Here is an 18,961-nt window from a genome sequence, read left to right as displayed (position 1 = left end):
ACCCGACACCTCCTCCTGCAAGCGCGGTTCCACCAGTGAAGCTGCCAGCTGCAAACACACGACTCACTGCTTTCCTTTTTTAAACAGCGCTATGAATGATTAATCAGTGCTGCTGAATACAGAGACGCACGTGCACCGCTAATAATGGGAACAGGCTTACACTGTACCTACCAGACTCTGTGCTTCATCATTCTCGCCCTGCAAAGAGATATGTGAAAATGAACGAAGGCAGGTGTGCAACAGGTCTCAGTGATACAGTGGAAATATATATCGCATACAAAAGCATAAAGAGAGATTCAGCAAATTTACTTCTGTAAAGAAAACTAAAGCAAAACTTGATTGTAGCTGGAATCCTGCAGGCTGTGGCTGGATGGATGCGATGGTCGTGGGTGTGCTGTGTCCACACTGCAGTGTCTTGTATGATATGCTGTAGTTATTCTCTGTGTGTATGGGGGGGGGTGTGTGTGTGTGTGTGTGTGTTGCTCTATGCAGTCAGCAGGGGGCAGTGCTCACGTGCAGATGGCATAGCAGTCTGCGTGCTCCTCTTCCACGCACTCGGTGTTCTCGGATGCCGTCTCACTGGTGGGCAGACTCGCTGCAACACAAACGAAGGTCCAGTTATTTCAATGGAAGTGCGCTGGGGTCTGTGACACGCGCACGCACACACACAGAGCTGTACCGTGAGTTTCGTTGGAATGACTGAACCAGCTCAGCTTCCCTTTCTTTTTATCAGCCAGGTCAGCCAGGGTCACGCCTTCATCAAGCCAAGAGACAGAGAGCAGAGGGGAAGAGAGGGGGAGACAGAAGGAACAGCGTCTTGAAACTGTTAGAACTTCACAGAATCAACAGCAATTCCTGATCAATGACCAAGGAGACTAAAGCAGATCCGAGCGCAAAACTCAATCTCTTATTTTGCTGTTTGTGCTTTCTTTTTATTTTGTCTCACTGTGCCTCTAGTTTGCAGGGTTCCCTCGCTCCGAGTCTCACTCACGTCTCTTGCCCTCCTCCCCCTGCTCCTCCTCCTCCTCCTCATTCTCTGGCTCGATGTCTTCTGCCTGGCTGATCCAGTCCATGTAGCCGCTCAGGTCCTCCTCCATCTGCTGCTTCTCCCTCAACTTCTGGAAATCTCCCCGTGCCTTTGCCTTCTCTCGCTCCTTCGAGAACTCTCTGAGAGAGAGGGAGAGAGAGAGAGTGTGAGAGAGGTGTGTGTCTGTGTATCTTTGTGTCTATGTGTGTGTGTCTGTGTTCCCCAGTATATGTGTGTGTGTCTGTGTATCTGTGTGTGTGTGTGTGTCTGTCTCTGTGTCTCTGAGTGTGTCGGTGTGCCTCTGTGTGTTAACGAGTCTCAGAGAACTCACCCGCTCAGCACACCCAATACAAGGTTGAGTACGAAGAAAGAGCCGAAGACAACCAGACTGACGAAGTAAACCCAGGGCAGCTCGTAACCCATGGCATCGTTCATCTGCAACGGGGAAAACAACGCCTTCAAAAACACGCCTTCAAATCTGCTGCTTTACAATCAATTCCGCACCTTCCAAAAAGAACACGTGGACCCCTTAATCGTACAGAGCTCTGGGCAAACGCACCCCCCTGCAGAACGGACTCACCCAGTACAGCACGTCAGTCCAGCCCTCCATGGTGATGCACTGAAACACGGTCAGCATGGCGAAGAAGAAGTTATCGAAGTTTGTGATGCCACCGTTAGGCCCCGCCCACTTCCCACGGCATTCCGACCCGTTGACCAGGCACTGCCGGCCGTGACCCGCGAAGGCACAGGGGGAGGGGTCATCCTCCACATTTATATCTAGGAGAGAGGAGGGGTGTGGCTTCAGAAAATACTTTATATATAAGTGCGAAAAGCAACAATAAAATAAAATAAGGTTCTCTACTGTGTTACACTGTGTCAGTGAAGCAGTTGTTTGAGCAGGGTTATTATTCGTTATGGTGTTTGACTGGAGTCTGGGTTCGGGCACACCCCTCTGCACTGGGTTACACTGAGCAGGGTTATTATTCGTTATGGTGTTTGACTGGAGTCTGGGTTCGGGCACACCCCTCAGCACTGGGTTACACTGAGCAGGGTTATTATTCGTTATGGTGTTTGACTGGAGTCTGGGTTCGGGCACACCCCTCTGCACTGGGTTACACTGAGCAGGGTTATTATTCGTTATGGTGTTTGACTGGAGTCTGGGTTCGGGCACACCCCTCAGCACTGGGTTACACTGTACCTGTGTCAGTATAGAAGCAGGTCTTGTGCATCTTTCCTATGAAGAGCTCCAGGCCTATGATGGCGTAGATGATGATGACAAACAGGACCAGCAGGGAGATGTGCAGCAGAGGGACCATGGCCTTCATGATGGAGTTCAGCACGATCTGCAGACCTGCGCGGGGAATGGAAGCACAGGGGCCACGGGTCAGAGCCGCACGCTCGCCGAGGGTCACACATCTCACCTTACCTCAACCGTTACACAGCAGCATCAAACACGCAGAACAAAATCTGAAACTCCAAGCACTCTCTCCATCACAAATTCTACCTTAAAACGGTTCGATTTCTTCTAGTCTCAATAACACTGATGAAGGCACTGGAGCCCAAATGCTGGGCTGCTTGACTCAGTTTAGTTTCAGTAACACTGATGAAGGCACTAGAGCCCAAACGCTGGTCTGCTTGACTCAGTTTAGTTTCAGTAACACTGATGAAGGCACTAGAGCCCAAACGCTGGTCTGCTTGACTCAGTTTAGTTTCAATAACACTGATGAAGCTCTAGAGTCCAGACGCCGGTCTGCTTGACTCAGTTTCTTCTAGTTTCAGATGACTCTTCTAGAGTCCAAACACCGGTCTGCGTGAACACTGATGAGGGGGCTCTAGAGTCCAGTGAGTCCCGAGGGGTCTCAAGCACTCCCGAAACGCCCCCCCGCAGCAGTGCTTTGACTCGCGTTTAGTTTTCAGTAACACATGATAAGGCCTGAGAGCCCAAACCTTGGGCACTCCAGCAACGGAGGGTTTTCAATAACACTGATGAAGCTCTAGAGTCCAGACTCCCGGTCTGGCGTGACCCGGTAACGCTCAGCTCCTTTGTCCTCACTGGCATACTCTCTCTCGAGACTAGTCGTAGGGTGTCTCAGCCCTCGGAACGCACGCAGGTGCTTTTCACGTCAAGCCGCCCCAGGCTTGCCAACTGTTTTGTCATATAATGAATAATTTTAACTAAGTATATAGTCGGAGCGACACTATGTTCCGCCTGAGTCTCGTCGGAGGAGAGGAGGAGAGAGGAGAGGAGAGAGAGGGAGTTAGAGAGAGAGGAGAGACAGAGAGAGAAACAGTATTATTACTATTATTAAAATGATTCATATATCAGACGCTTTTATACAAAGCGACTCCCAGAGACTCGAGGGGGGGTGAACTCTGCATCGTCAACAGCTGCTGCTGCAGAGTCTCTTCCAATAGGACCTCGTGTGTTTGACGTCTCATCCTAAGGACGGAGCACAAGGAGGTGAAGTGACAGGGTCTCACACACACACACACCTCACAGTCGCCGACACATTGTGGCGTAGCGTGTGTGGTGACGACACTGTGACACACCACGGCCCTGTGTTGTGATCAGCGCTGGAACACACCCAGACACACACACACACACACACACACACACACACAGAGTCAGCGGCTGGACACACAGACACACACACAGTGAGTCAGCGGCTGGACACACAACACACACACACACACACACACACACACACACACACACACACACACACACACACACACACGGCGGTGGTCGCCGACCTGTGTGCCTGTGTTGTGTGTCACACACTGGCACACAAACAGGCACGGCTGGACACACACACACACCACAGTGAGTCGACCCCGGCTGGTAAACACGCTCACAGCACACACAGTGAGGTCAGCGCGCTAGACACACAGACACACACACACACACACACAACACAGTGAGCCCCAGGCAGTGTGGTGTGTCGCCGACCCTGTGTGCTGGACACACACACACACACACACAGAGAGATCAGCGCAGTCGCAAGCGGCTGGACCCACACACAGACACACACACACACACACACACACACACAGTGAGTCAGCGGCTGGACACACACACACACAGCGTGCTCGGGTGGCTGCGCTGCTCACCCCACGATGACGATGACGAAGTCCAGCAGGTTCCAGCCGTTGCGGATGTAGGAGCTGGGGTGCATGACCAGCCCGTACGCCAGGATCTTCATGAAGGTTTCAATGGTGAAGATGATGAGGAAGACGTACTCCACTTGCTCCTGCGCACAGGGACACAAACACACAGATTAACCAGGGGGGGGGGGGGGGGGGGGGGGTGCTTTCAAACAGTGCCCTCGTTTATCAATGAACAGGTTACTCAGTCTGAAATCTGGATAAGCAGATTTTGCTGGCAACTGAAGGGATTACTGGGCTGGGATAGTTATCCTGAACTCACTCACTCGCATGCACACGCACACACAGACACTGAACCATCCCCCAGCTCTCTCACACACACACACACACACACAGACTTGTGGTAGGACCCATCCCGAGAGTTGTGTCTGTTTCTCACACACACTTTTGGTAGGTGGGTCCAGAGAGTTGTCTGTGTGTGTGTCTGGTGACCATCCCCCAGCTCTCTCACACACACACACACAGACACTGAACCATCCCCCAGCTCTCTCACACACACACACACAGACACTGAACCATCCCCCAGCTCTCACACACACACACACAGACACTGAACCATCCCCCAGCTCTCACGCACACACAGACACTGAACCATCCCCCAGCTCTCACACACACACACACACACACCCACACCAGCTCTCACACACACACACACACACACACACACAGACACTGAACCATCCCCCAGCTCTCACGCACACACAGACACTGAACCATCCCCCAGCTCTCACACACACACACACACAGACACTGAACCATCCCCCAGCTCTCACACAGACAGCAGGGTAAGCAGCTTATATTAAGCTAAGCATTTAAGAAAGCAAACGAACAAACAGTTAGTTTATCTGTGGTCCATCCTCTCCCCTCTCTCCACTATAATCCTTTCAATGATTAACTATTGCATGAAGGGACTTGCAGGAAAGCTGTAACACAGCCTGGGGCTCGGGGGTCCGGCGATTAGAGAAGGGGTCTTGATACCAGGAGGTTCAAATCCCAGCTCAGCCACAGCCTCCCTGTGTGTGTGTGTGTGTGTGTGTGTGAGAGACCCTGAGCTGGGACAGGACCCCAAAGTACGCTCCGTCTGCAGCCCTGTTTTCACTAAATCACCTCAGTAAATCTCTGCCTAATTTCTAAAGACAAATCATGCAGGCTAATTCGAGCCCGGTCAGCAAATCTATACAGATTCTGGGCTGGATTCGCGAAGCCATTTACTCAGAATCGTGATTCTTTCAAACGGGAAGGAAAAAGTGGCATTTTTAAAAAGGGTGGTGGGGGCCCAACCACCCCCCTCAGTCACTATATAAACACGACACGATTTTTTTCCCAAAGGGAGTTTATTATTATTATTATTATTATCTTGGAGGATCAGGTCAATTCCCATTGCACTGCTCGGACTCACCAGGTCGTGATTGGTTGAGTTGGAGTCATCCTCCGGGAAGGGGATGGACACGCCCAGCGCCACGCAGTTTGCAAAGATGGCCAACAGGATGAAGACATCGAAGGGTCTGGGAGGAGCGGTCGTTAAGAGAAACCACAGGAACGGATTCACAACTCAACAGGACGAGATCTTACACTTGAGCAGGGTTAGAAACTCACACTAGCCCTGCTGCTGCTGCACCCAGTCCTGGGGTTCAGAGCTCCCCTCAATGAAGTCTAGTATTATTAATATTGCAATGATCAGGAGCCAGGAGTTTGAGCAGGGTTAGAAACTCACACTAGCCCTGCTGCTGCTGCACCCAGTCCTGGGGTTCAGAGCTCCCCTCAATGAAGTCTAGTATTATTAATATTGCAATGATCAGGAGCCAGGAGTTTGAGCAGGGTTAGAAACTCACACTAGCCCTGCTGCTGCTGCACCCAGTCCTGGGGTTCAGAGCTCCCCTCAATGAAGTCTAGTATTATTAATATTGCAATGATCAGGAGACAGGAGTTTGAGCAGGGTTAGAAACTCACACTAGCCCTGCTGCTGCTGCTGCTCCCAGTCCTGGGGTTCAGAGCTCCCCTCAATGAAGTCTAGTATTATTAATATTGCAATGATCAGGAGGCAGGAGTTTGAGCAGGGTTAGAAACTCACACTAGCCCTGCTGCTGCTGCTCCCAGTCCTTGTTCAGCTCCTGTCACCGAGATCACAGGCTCAAAGGATACTTCCACTCCACGATGGTCAAGGCTGCCTGGCGTATTGGGTTGTTCAACCTCAGGCAGAAGAGGGCTCGTGGGGCACGGTTGGCGGCTGTGCTCCCTTGCACCTTGTTCTTCCCGTACTGCGGCTTCTTCCTGGGCCCCGTGGCTGTGGAGGAGCTGGCGGTGGAGTTCAGGGTGTCTGTGCCGTTCATCACCCCGGCCCCCTTGCCTCCTTCCCCTCCCTCCCTGCTCACCCCGTTCATCTCCATGGACCTCTGCCAGGGCCCGCCCCCCTCCTCCTGGGCATCGCCTGCGAGGGAGGGGGGGAACAAAACACAGGATGACCCCCCTCCTACCGAAGCTCAATCAATCTTTATTTTATATAGCGATCAGGAAAAAAAAAAAAAACGAATTATTTGCGAGCGGGCATCACACACAGCCTGGCCCGCCCTGGCTGCAGAAACACCAATGGGGCACATCAGTGAGAACAGCCTGAAACGTGGAGCCATGACAGTACTTCGGACAATCTGGGGTCGAAGGTGACGTGATGGTGATAAACACAGGCGAGTCTAGTAACACGCACACACACGCACAAAAATACTAACATAAAAACTAGAACAAACATGATTATAAAATATACATTTCCACAATACAAAAATAATGATAATAATAATTATATTCATCTGAATATTTAAAAAGTATTCTCTGATCACTCTGATAAACATTTTAAAAGTATTTTCCAAGGATAGATTGTGCTCCTCAAAATGTTTATATATATATATATATATAGATATATATAAAAACCTATTTGAAAGTCAGTCAAATGCATTAGTTTTATAAAATGTCTCAAATAGTAATAATAATAATAATAAAATAATACAGAGAAACAAATAAATATATAAAATGAATACATTCTATTTAAATCGCTGTTTGTTTGTTTGTTAAATTGTTTCAAGTCATTTCTAATGGACCCGGGTGCGAGACAGCGCAGCGCACAGAGACAGATACTCACTCCTGGGGCTGTCCTGGGAGTCGCGCATCGGCACTGGGACCAGTCTACACCTGTCCCCTTCCACACCCACGCAGCATTGCCGCCGTCAGTCCCAGCAGAGACCAATGCACCACAGCCAATGAGGACAGGACGGCTCCCACTGAAACAGAGACTGTGTCCTGCGCTTTGATTTTATATAAGAAGCGCGCACTCAAACTAATCTGTTTATTAACCAAATCGTTTGGACCGAACTGCCTGCGGCACACGAACGAGAGAGCGGCAGTGTTATAATGCTGCGTTGGTTTTCTTTTTAAAAAGTATAGATTTACATGTTATAAAGTCCGCTCTTTATCCATCCTCGTCCTAAAGCCGTGGGGATTAAATCAAATTGATTCGCTTAAAGGGGAGTGCGGCCAGCATTGGGTATTAAAGGGACAGCTGGCACAGGGACAGATTAGGCTTTAAAAATAAAAAGCACCGACAGAAAATTCTGGATAAAGCAGGGCAGGCTTGAGGCACAGAGTCTGAACTGCTCCTGCTCCCTCCCTCCCTCACCCCCCTAAGAGAAAGGGGTGCTCCCTCCAGTCCAGGGCAGGCTTGAGGCACAGAGTCTGAACTGCTCCCTCCCTCCCTCACCCCCCTAAGAGAAAGGGGGCTCCCTCCAGTCCAGGGCAGGCTTGAGGCACAGAGTCTGAACTGCTCCCTCCCTCCCTCACCCCCCTAAGAGAAAGGGGGCTCCCTCCAGTCCAGGGCAGGCTTGAGGCACAGAGTCTGAACTGCAAAACCAACCTAATGTTTTGTAAATATTATGACAAACTCAGCAGGAATAAAAGGAACCAGCAAAAGTAGCATGGGAGTATTTATTTACTGATGTACTAGGTGTATGGAGTGACCCGATTGGTTTGGGGGGGGGGGGGGGGGGGGGGGGGGGGGGGCAGGTGTTCCAAGTCAAGACTGAAAATGCGTTTTTATGAAATGGGTTTCCTTCTCTTCATAGTGGGTTTCAATGTAAGTTTCAAAACGGCAGTTTTTGCCTTATCCTGGGTGTGTCCGTTACTGACACGGTCTGCCAATCTCACTGTATAAAGGACTACAGCACCCATCAACCCCCGCGGTGCAACTGCTTGTGCATTCTGGGAGTTGTAGTGTTTAGTATGACGCTTGCAAGAGAGATGGTCTCAACTTGCCCATGGTGCTGAAAGTAATGCGTATTTATACAGAGCGGCAGTAAACAGGGCATCACAAAAACACCACTCTCTTACACAGTGAGCTAAACACCACAACAACAACAATAAATACTTTAAACAATACGCTTCTTTTACATTTTGTTTTAATTCGATGTAAAACATGCATTCAATATAATTTTTCACACTGTAGTTTTTGATGAATACAGATTACAACCACGTGACAAAATACCATTAGATAGAAAAAGACAAAATAAAAACAAATTACATTTTGACAAGAAGGAATGCAATAATAATAATAATAACAATAATAATAATACAATTGCATTTTGCTTCACAAGCAGCACTGTGTGTCAGACAGGAACCAATAAACCATTAAAAATAATAATAATAATATTTTACATATCTGTTGCATTAATAATATAACCCAAGGGTAGCTACACTTGTTTTGTTTTCAGAAAGGGAGGGAGTTCAGTCTCTGTGCCTCAGCCTGCCCTGGACTGGTGGGAGCCCCCTTTCTCTTAGGGGGGTGAGGGAGGGAGGGAGCAGTTCAGTCTCCATGCCTCAAGCCTGCCCTGGACTGGAGGGAGCCCCCTTTCTCTTAGGGGGGTGAGGGAGGGAGGGAGCAGTTCAGTCTCCGTGCCTCAAGCCTGCCCTGGACTGGAGGGAGCCCCCTTTCTCTTAGGGGGGTGGAGGGAGGGAGCAGTTCAGTCTCCGTGCCTCAAGCCTGTCCTGGACTGGAGGGAGAGCCTTCCTCTCTCTCCCGGACCCCGCCTCCTCCTGCTCCTCCCCTCCCTCTCTCTCCAGGACCCCGCCTCCTCCTGCTCCTCCCCTCCCTCTCTCTCTAGGACCCCGCCTCCTCCTGCTCCTCCCCTCCCTCTCTCTCTAGGACCCCGCCTCCTCCTGCTCCTCCCTCCCTCTCTCTCTAGGACCCCGCCTCCTCCTGCTCCTCCCCTCTCTCTCTCTCCAGGACCCCGCCTCCTCCTGCTCCTCCCCTCCCTCTCTCTCCAGGACCCCGCCTCCTCCTGCTCCTCCCCTCCCTCTCTCTCCAGGACCCCGCCTCCTCCTGCTCCTGCCCTCCCTCTCTCTCTCCAGGACCCCGCCTCCTCCTGCTCCTCCCCTCCCTCTCTCTCCAGGACCCCGCCTCCTCCTGCTCCTCCCCTCCCTCTCTCTCCAGGACCCCGCCTCCTCCTGCTCCTGCCCTCCCTCTCTCTCTAGGACCCCGCCTCCTCCTGCTCCTGCCCTCCCTCTCTCTCTCTCTCCAGGACCCCGCCTCCTCCTGCTCCTCCCCTCCCTCTCTCTCCAGGACCCCGCCTCCTCCTGCTCCTGCCCTCCCTCTCTCTCTAGGACCCCGCCTCCTCCTGCTCCTCCCCTCCCTCTCTCTCTAGGACCCCGCCTCCTCCTGCCCTCCCCTCCCTCTCTCTCTAGGACCCCGCCTCCTCCTGCTCCTGCCCTCCCTCTCTCTCTAGGACCCCGCCTCCTCCTGCCCTCCCTGCCTCTCTCTCTAGGACCCCGCCTCCTCCTGCCCTCCCTCCCCCTCTCTCTAGGACCCCGCCTCCTCCTGCCCTCCCCTCCCTCTCTCTCCAGGACCCCGCCTCCTCCTGCTCCTCCCCTCCCTCTCTCTCCAGGACCCCGCCTCCTCCCTCCTGCCCTCCCTCCCTCTCTCTCTCCAGGACCCCGCCTCCTCCTGCTCCTCCCCTCCCTATCTCTCTAGGACCCCGCCTCCTGCTCCTGCCCCAGTGCCTCCAGGAGCAGCCCCATGGGGGTCCTCTTCAGCCCGATGCTCTCGATCTTGTTCTCCAGCTTGTTCTTCAGATTGCGCAGACGCAGTGAGGCGTGGCCCAGGATCACTGAAACACAGCGACACGGCGAGAGCTTGAAACACAACTGCAGACCCCTTCGTACCGCAGCTAAAAGCACACACACACGCCGGCCCTGCTGCACCCAGTCCTGGGGTTCAAAGCTCCCCTCCAAATCGATTTATGATACCTTTACTGGTCCCTCAAAGACTGTGACAGGGAGTTTCTAACCCTGCTCAAACTCCTGCCTCCTGATCATTGCAATATTAATAATACTAGACTTCATTGAGGGGAGCTCTGAACCCCAGGACTGGGTGCAGCAGCAGCAGGGCTAGTGTGAGTTTCTAACCCTGCTCAAACTCCTGCCTCCTGATCATTGCAATATTAATAATACTAGACTTCATTGAGGGGAGCTCTGAACCCCAGGACTGGGAGCAGCAGCAGCAGCAGGGCTAGTGTGAGTTTCTAACCCTGCTCAAACTCCTGCCTCCTGATCATTGCAATATTAATAATACTAGACTTCATTGAGGGGAGCTCTGAACCCCAGGACTGGGTGCAGCAGCAGCAGGGCTAGTGTGAGTTTCTAACCCTGCTCAAACTCCTGCCTCCTGATCATTGCAATATTAATAATAATAATAATAATAATCCTCCTCTCACACTCTGTCTCTTGGTTGCTGAGCTCTGAGCTCTCACAGTGTCTGCACTGAGACTCATAGAAAAGCAGACGGACGGACGGACGGACAGACGGAGCGATGCAGCAGGTAATAAAGTACGTTCAGGGCTGCGCAGGTCTTACTCAGCATGGGGAGGGCAATCCCACAGAGGAACTCAGCCACGGCCCCCAGGGTGTGCAGAAGCAGGTAGCTGACGCCCATGATGGAGAGCAGACCCAGGGTCGGGTGGTTTCTACGGAAACGGCGAACCCCTGCGCGGTTCTCAGCGCCCCACACGAAGCCCAGGAACACCAGGGTCACCACAGCGCCCCCTAGCAGCATTTTGAGGGGCTGGAAATAACTGGAAAAAAAAAAATAATAATAATCCATTTAGTATTGATACTACTGAGATAAATAAAATACCACAGGTGTAGCAGGGATATAAATCAGACTCCCGCTGCACAGCAGTGTGATCCGGTCCTGCTTTCACTAGGAGTTTAATAATCAGACTCCCGCTGCACAGCAGTGTGATCACTAGGAGTCCTAATAATCAGACTCCCCTGCACAGGAGCTTTCACTGAGAGTTTAATAATCAGACTCCCGCTGCACAGCAGTGTGATCCAGTCCTGCTTTCACTAGGAGATTAATAATCAGACTCCCGCTGCACAGCAGTGTGATCCAGTCCTGCTTTCACTAGGAGTTTAATAATCAGACTCCCGCTGCACAGCAGTGTGATCCAGTCCTGCTTTCACTAGGAGCAGACTCCCGCTGCACAGCAGTGTGATCCAGTCCTGCTTTCACTAGGAGTTTAATAATCAGACTCCCGCTCCCGTCCTGCACAGCGCTGCACAGCAGTGTGATCCAGTCCTGCTTTCACTAGGAGTTTAATAATCACACTCCCGCTGCACAGCAGTGTGATCCAGTCCTGCTTTCACTAGGAGTTTAATAATCAGACACACCTGAGCTTGTTAGCTAGACACACTGTGGGCTGATCAAGCTGCTAGTGAAACCTGGACTGGATCACATTGCTGTGCAACAGGAGTCTGATTCCCAGCCCTGCGTTGAGCTATCTAGCAGTGAACACTTTGTCACACTCAGCGGTCCCCAAATCTCATTTTAAATGCTGCATTAGCCATCGCTAAAACAAGGAACAGTGCGCATGGGTGACCAGGTTTGAAAAGCACTTCCCTCAACACTGCCTGCTGTGAATCACGACCCTGAAATTTAAAAAAAAAAAACAACGTACATGGCGGTATTAACCCTAGGTATTGAACTCACGCCTGCTTACCAGGGCACCGTACGCTCCCCCCAAAAACCACAATGGTACAGAACTAGCAGCACCCCGACATTACTGTTTCCACGACACGAGTCTATTGCGATAATTAATTTCATTATTACAATCTGAACCCATTCACACCGCGTCCGATATCACCGTGCACCAAAAACCTGCCAGTTTAAATGCAAGACGAATGCTGGCTTTACAATAAAAACATGCGTGCATAATAATAATAATAATAATAATAATAATAATAATAATATAATAATGTTACAGAGTTACTACTGCAAGTTGCATGATCCTGAGTTTGCAAACAATCTCTTGTCGTACCCGACTATCACAAGAGACACCAGAGCGAAAACGAAGTAATTGGACTGGTAATACAAGAGGTTGTTAATTATTCGGTTGTTCCATTTTTGCAGGTCTCGGATATCGGGGAGGGCGAACCGAGCCGAGCCCAGAACGAAGTCGTCCAGGGTTCTGAAGGGAGGAGGTTGCACGCCAGCCATCTTCGGAACAGCCTGGCTGCAAGAATAGAACTACAGCCCCCAGCGTGCATCGCGCCGCGGGTGAGACGTAGGACTACAATTCCCGGAAGGCTTTGCGGGAATGTTGCAGTCTGCTGAACGGAGAGAGTTTAATCTAATAATAAAAATATAATACTAATAATATAATAATAATAATAATTAATCCAATAACAATATAATAATCATATAATAATAATAACATTAATATCAAATAATAACAATAATAATAATAATATAATAATAATACAATAACAATAACAATAATAATTATAACACATAGCAACAATAATATTGATAATAATAATAATAATAATAAATTATCACGATAATAATAATAATTATTACTATAATAATAACAATAATACTAATAATATTTGATCATAATAAAATTATTATTATTATTATTATTTATTATTATTATTATTATAACTAGTATTTATTATTATTATTAGAAAAAAAACAACACTACCAGACTAGCAGCAAATACCAGACATGTGAATTCATTAAAATATTCAACAATTAACACAAATATGCATATTTGTTTAAATGGTGGTACGGTACACTTCACTCACACACTCCAAAAATACAACACATTCTGCCAAATCCCTGCTCATTTTAAACACAATAAAGCGAGGGAAATAGAGAAATTATACACGTATTTATGGAATATACGGGGGGAAAAAAAATATTACTGCCTGTTTCAACTAGAGGCCGCTAGGATATGAAATATAAACTCGTCACCTTTTCTAAAACGTGACCCCAGCAAAATATTACTATTTCAATGTATAAAACCCTGTTTTATTAATGAATGAAAACGTTTTTATATATTTTTTTTCTGTCTGTAAACTAATGCAAAACATATGAAATACGCGCCCCGCATTGCAATAACAATATTAACACACGCGTCCATTCCCACTAGAGAGCGATCACGACACTGGCAATAAACGCAGCATTGAAAATAAATCTGCAAACAATTTCCAGCACAATCTCTCTCTCTCTCTCTCTCTCTATATATATATATATATATATACATATATATACACGCACAATAGGTCTAGGGAGGTCCTATTGGAAGTGACTCTGCACCAGAAGATGATAATGCATATCTCGCGTTGGATAAAAGCGTCTGCTAAAAACGACTCTCTCTCTCTCTATATATATATATATATTTATATATCTATCTATATCTATATAGATTGAGTGAGTAAATAAATAATTAGACAGAACCATCGCTGTGCGTCTGCGCCTGGGCATTTTACCCGTCATCAGATAAAGAAATGGACAGGCTGTTTAAAACGCGTTTCGCAATTCACACTGGATCCGGAAACTTCCCAAAAAAAAGAAAGAAAGAAAACAAACATTACAAGAACAGCCTGCCTCCCCCACACCTTTTTGTTCACAGAGCGGCGATTCACACTTGGAAATACATTCTCTCAGAAACCAGACATTGAAAACAAAAAGCCCGGCAGGGATCTGCAAGCGCACCCCGAAACAGCCGAGTGAAATACGCGCAGTGCGCACCGCGGAGAGCCTCTCCAAGACGCGCTATTCCACATCTTTACAACGAGCGACACAACTTCATACCCAATTATACACACACACACACACACTTATATACAATTACACAACATATACAAAATACATACAATTATAAATACACACACAAACCAAATGCGTCTTTACTGCGCTCTGTGCAAATTGCTATTTTAAATGATTTAATAAAACGGACATTTCGGTTTCGATGAAGTCCGGCGAGGTTCTGATTTGAGTGCGCTTCATTTTGTTTACATTTTTTTTTTTTTTTTTTAAACCTTTAGGGGAAATTCTGCGGTTTTTTTTTTTTTTTTTTTGTCCTTTCTCTTCCTTACTCACAGGAGGAGTCTGGCTGCATTGACCGCTTGCTGCTGTTGCTTCTTCTTCTTCTTCTTCTTCTTGGGAGTCATGTCGCCCTGGGAGAAGGTTCACCTCAAAGTTATTTTACTTGGACACTCTGGGTAAGTTTTAATTTACTGTTTGCATTTTACTTAAATGTATTTGTTTATTTTTTAAATAGCGGACTCCACGGGCCATTCCCGCATCGCAGTAAGGCGTGCTTTTGAAACGTAAAATAACGAACATATTTACGCACATAACATTATTGAGATTTGATTTACACACTACAGAACTGTTTATAATTGAATGATTGTTCCTGTGCGCTTCCGGGTACACCTGTGCAGGTACGACTACTCGGAGTCATACCTAAAAAAAAATAAAAATAACGAACAAGCAGCGTTTGTGAGCCTCCGGGGAAGGCGGTGAACGGGCCGCAAGGAGTAATTTCGATTATGTTCTTCAAAGAAAACACAAAAAGTGTGTTTTTTGTCACGCCATAACGCCACGTTTCACCCACGCCCTCTCTCGATTTGTAAACTTTACCTGAAAGAAGAGCGCCGCCTGGCACCGAGCAGGACTGAGGTACTGCATGACATGCTTCCCTGTGCCGTACCACACCTCTCTGTGCTTTACAATGCTTCCCTATGCTTTACCACACCTCTCTGTGCTTTACAATGCTTCCCTATTCTTTACCAGACCTCTCTGTGCTTTACAATGCTTCCCTATGCTTTACCACACCTCTCTGTGCTTTACAATGCTTCCCTATGCTTTACCAGACCTCTCTGTGCTTTACAATGCTTCCCTATGCTTTACCAGACCTCTCTGTGCTTTACAATGCTTCCCTATGCTTTACCAGACCTCTCTGTGCTTTACAATGCTTCCCTATGCTTTACCAGACCTCTCTGTGCTTTACAATGCTTCCCTATGCTTTACCAGACCTCTCTGTGCTTTACAATGCTTCCCTATGCTTTACCAGACCTCTCTGTGCTTTACAATGCTTCCCTATGCTTTACCAGACCTCTCTGTGCTTTACAATGCTTCCCTATGACCTCTCTGTGCTTTACAATGCTTCCCTATGCTTTACCAGACCTCTCTGTGCTTTACAATGCTTCCTATGCTTTACCTCTCTGTGCTTTACAATGCTTCCCTATGCTTTACCAGACCTCTCTGTGCTTTACAATGCTTCTCTGTGCTTTACCATGCCTCTCTGTGCTTTACCAGGCCTCTCTGTGCTTTACAATGCTTCCCTATGCTTTACCAGACCTCTCTGTGCTTTACAATGCTTCCCTATGCTTTACCAGACCTCTCTGTGCTTTACAATGCTTCCCTATGCTTTACCAGACCTCTCTGCTTTACAATTTCCCTATTGCTTACCAGACCTCTATGTGCTTTACAATGCTTCTCTGTGCTTTACAATGCTTCCCTGTGCTTTACCACGCCTCTCTGTGCTTTACTACACTTGGCTGTGCTTTTCTTGTAAGTCCTTCAAGGCACTGGGAGTACTGGGAGCAGCGGGAGGTTATGGGTTGCTAGGGGATGTAATATAATTACGAAGCGTACAGAAACAGTTTCGAGATCTCAGATTCTGCGAGATCAGACCTTCACCCTGTCACTGTTCGGACCTTGTTTTTAAAGGGTGGGGAAATCGTCCTTCATGAACCAGTTTGTGAATCACCGCTTCACCAACCTGTACCGCTCCACCATCGGGGCGGACTTCCTCACTAAGGAGATCACCGCGGACGGGAAGAGCGTCGTTCTCCAGGTGAGTCTCTGCCGGGCAGCGATGCTCAGACTTGCATCGTTGAAAGAAGATACGGAACGATGGTATCGCCAAACACAGCAGAGGCTGTTATCCGAAAGAGACTCGCAGAGACCAGGGGGGTGAACTCTGCATCATCAACAACTGCTGCTGCTGCTGCAGAGTCTCTTCCAATAGGACCGCGTTTGTTTTGAGTCTCGTCCGAAGGACGGAGCACAAGGAGATTCAGTGACTCGCTCAGGGTCTCGCACACACAGTGGCTGAGCCGGGATTTGAACCTCCTGGTATCCAGACCCCTTTCTCTAACCGCTGAGCCACCAGCTTTCTCAAATTCGGAGCTGCAGAGCTAACCCGGCTCTGTGCGTTTCAGATCTGGGACACGGCCGGTACAGAGCGGTTCCAGTCCCTGGGGCTGGCGCTCTACCGCGGCGCTCACTGCTGTCTGCTGCTCTTCGACGTCACGTCCTCTGCTTCGTTCCGGGCGCTGGACCTGTGGAAGAAAGAGTTTCTGATCCAGGCCGACCCAGCTGATCCCGGACACTTCCCGTTCGTAGTGGTCGGGAATAAGAGCGACTTGCCCAAGCGAGAGGTGAGAGGGAGTGTGTGTGTGTGTGTGTGAGATAGAGGGTGTGAACTGTAACCCTGTCAGTGCTCCCCCTCCCTGACGCTCTCTACTCTCCTGCGTTTCCAGGTCTCCGGCAGACTGGCCCAGGACTGGTGCCGGGAGAATAACGCAGAATATTTCGAAGGCAGTGCTAAGGAGGCGGTGAACGTCGACAGAGCGTTTCAGAGCGCGGTGCGACGCTCCCTGCAGTATGTGAGTAGCAGCAGCGTGCTCTAATTGACCAGGGCGGGCAGCCCTAGTCCTGGAAAGCCACAAACTTCACATGATCACCGGCTGAAGAGAACAGTCGGTTCGAACCACGCAACTGAAGTCTGTGGCTCAACAGGACCAGGCCCAGGCCCCTGCCTTTTCAACAGGAAAGCCGGAAAACTTTCATGTTAGATTATTAGGAAACATTGTTCAAGTCACTTTTTTCTTTTTTTTTATAAATCATTAAGTATCAGAAAGAAAAGGACAAAATCCGCACAAAGCGCTGGTGTGTAATTCAGCGTGACAACGTCACGGGGTTCAGCGGCTTTCATTCGATTTTCATGAAGCAGTTTGTTCATTCTGTAGGGTGATGCAAAACTTTTGACAGACAGACACACACAGGCAGTGTGTAATGGAAACTGCTACTGTTCAGTTCAGAAAGTCTTGCTGGATTGGAACCGGATGCATTTCTGAAGCATTTCGAAACGCACCTGCTCCGACAGTCTCAGCGTCTTCTGCTAAATCACACTGACATCTGGTTTCATGGCAGCTGGATGCATGTTTCTCCAGATCTGTGCACAGATGGGAAGTTTGACTTGCTTACGTTCTGCCTTCCCAAAGGTTTCATGAGCGAGGGGCTCCCTGCACAAGAACGTGTTAATATTAATAACAGTAATAATAATAAATTACTCACAGCTCCAACAGGGGTGCCACTGGAACTCATTTTCTCCCCTCGTCTCTCCCCCCCCCCTCCCCCTTCACAGCACAAGGACAACAGCCCAGAACCTGCCTTTGAGAGTTTCCAACTGTCCTCCAAAATTGAGCCAGAGGAGAAACCTGCCAAGCAGTGCGCCTGCTGAGTGACCGGCTTCAAAACATCACCCCCTATCTGTGAGGAGGGGGGAGAGCGAGAGAGAGGGGAACAGACTTCTTATTCACAGTAGCAGCTGGCACACTTCGCCACGGGGTGACGCACACACAGCTTCTAAAACAGATACGCGCCTCTGCATGGGGCTATTAAAAAAAAAAATAATAATAAAATGATTTCATTGCACCAATTCAACCTCCTTCCAGCCCCTGAAGCAGCTCAACTTACCCGTTAAACCTGCCTGCCCCTCCAGGACCTGGTCTGAGTGGAGAAATCGTACACATGCATGCATGGAGATTATATATAAATAATAAAATTAAAACACGTTCGATCTCTCTTCAGTTCATTCACAATTAACGATCCAGCCAGCGACTGGCTCCAAGATCTAAAACAGAAAGTAGATTCGAATAACCATCACAGCACGGTTGAGGTACTTTTCCTTCGGACGAGACGCAAAACAGACGCGGTCCTATTGGAAAAAAACGAGGTCCTATTGGAAGTGACTCTGCAGCAGCCACTGACTCACTGTGTGAGACCCTGAGCGAGTCACTTCACCTCCTTGTGCTCCGTCCTTCGGGCGAGACGCAAAACAAACGCGGTCCTATTGGAAGGGACTCTGCAGCAGCAGCTGTTGATGATGCAGAGTTCACCCTCCTAGTCTCTGCGAGTCGCTTTGGACAAAAGCGTCTGCATGACTAATAATAATTAGGTTTATTAGTGAAGCACGTGTTTGTGTTTTATGGGCAGGTTAAACCCGACTAAGTAGGTTAACTCTTTGTTGAGAATCTAGATAAAAACAACACAAAGATCATATAAAAAGAAAAATCTTTTTTTTTTTTTTTATGTCAAGACGCAAAAAGAGACAATCAAGAAATGACAAACATGTAAAAATGTAGACCAAACAAGCA

The 18,961-nt window shown here is 48.7% G+C and overlaps 3 protein-coding genes across 3 annotated transcripts in view; 1 reads left to right on the top strand and 2 right to left on the bottom strand.

Annotated features, from left to right (window-relative positions):
• Positions 1-7,839, bottom strand: part of LOC121305498 (voltage-dependent L-type calcium channel subunit alpha-1D-like) — a 43,508-nt gene extending 35,669 nt beyond the window's left edge. Inside the window, exons 1-12 of the mRNA XM_041237138.1 lie at positions 7,323-7,839; positions 6,335-6,620; positions 5,592-5,697; positions 4,144-4,278; positions 2,226-2,448; positions 1,608-1,804; positions 1,359-1,462; positions 992-1,167; positions 680-754; positions 514-595; positions 172-198; positions 1-48 (exon numbers count right to left, since the gene is read on the bottom strand). The exon at positions 1-48 is cut by the window's left edge and continues 113 nt beyond it. Coding sequence (XP_041093072.1) covers positions 1-48; positions 172-198; positions 514-595; positions 680-754; positions 992-1,167; positions 1,359-1,462; positions 1,608-1,804; positions 2,226-2,448; positions 4,144-4,278; positions 5,592-5,697; positions 6,335-6,620; positions 7,323-7,350 — 1,487 coding nt within the window. The 5' untranslated portion in view covers positions 7,351-7,839. The remainder of the gene's footprint in view (positions 49-171; positions 199-513; positions 596-679; positions 755-991; positions 1,168-1,358; positions 1,463-1,607; positions 1,805-2,225; positions 2,449-4,143; positions 4,279-5,591; positions 5,698-6,334; positions 6,621-7,322) is intronic.
• A 2,322-nt stretch (positions 7,840-10,161) lies between these two features.
• praf2 (PRA1 domain family, member 2) lies at positions 10,162-12,786 on the bottom strand. The gene is made up of 3 exons (XM_041237166.1): positions 12,544-12,786; positions 11,081-11,298; positions 10,162-10,335 (listed from the first exon to the last, which is right to left on the bottom strand). The coding sequence occupies exons 1-3, from the start codon at positions 12,720-12,722 to the stop codon at positions 10,196-10,198; spliced, it is 537 nt and encodes a 178-aa protein (XP_041093100.1). The 5' UTR covers positions 12,723-12,786; the 3' UTR covers positions 10,162-10,195.
• Positions 12,787-14,612: 1,826 nt separating this feature from the next.
• si:dkey-13a21.4 (uncharacterized protein LOC494576 homolog) lies at positions 14,613-18,381 on the top strand. The gene is made up of 5 exons (XM_041237165.1): positions 14,613-14,734; positions 16,248-16,374; positions 16,742-16,960; positions 17,063-17,188; positions 17,950-18,381. The coding sequence occupies exons 1-5, from the start codon at positions 14,682-14,684 to the stop codon at positions 18,043-18,045; spliced, it is 621 nt and encodes a 206-aa protein (XP_041093099.1). The 5' UTR covers positions 14,613-14,681; the 3' UTR covers positions 18,046-18,381.
• The last annotated feature ends 580 nt before the right edge of the window (positions 18,382-18,961 follow it).

This window comes from Polyodon spathula, chromosome 43 (genome assembly GCF_017654505.1).
Source record: "Polyodon spathula isolate WHYD16114869_AA chromosome 43, ASM1765450v1, whole genome shotgun sequence".
Lineage (NCBI taxonomy): Eukaryota > Metazoa > Chordata > Actinopteri > Acipenseriformes > Polyodontidae > Polyodon > Polyodon spathula.
The sequence above is the reverse complement of the archived record's forward strand: the minus strand, read 5'-3'. Positions and strand labels throughout refer to the sequence as shown.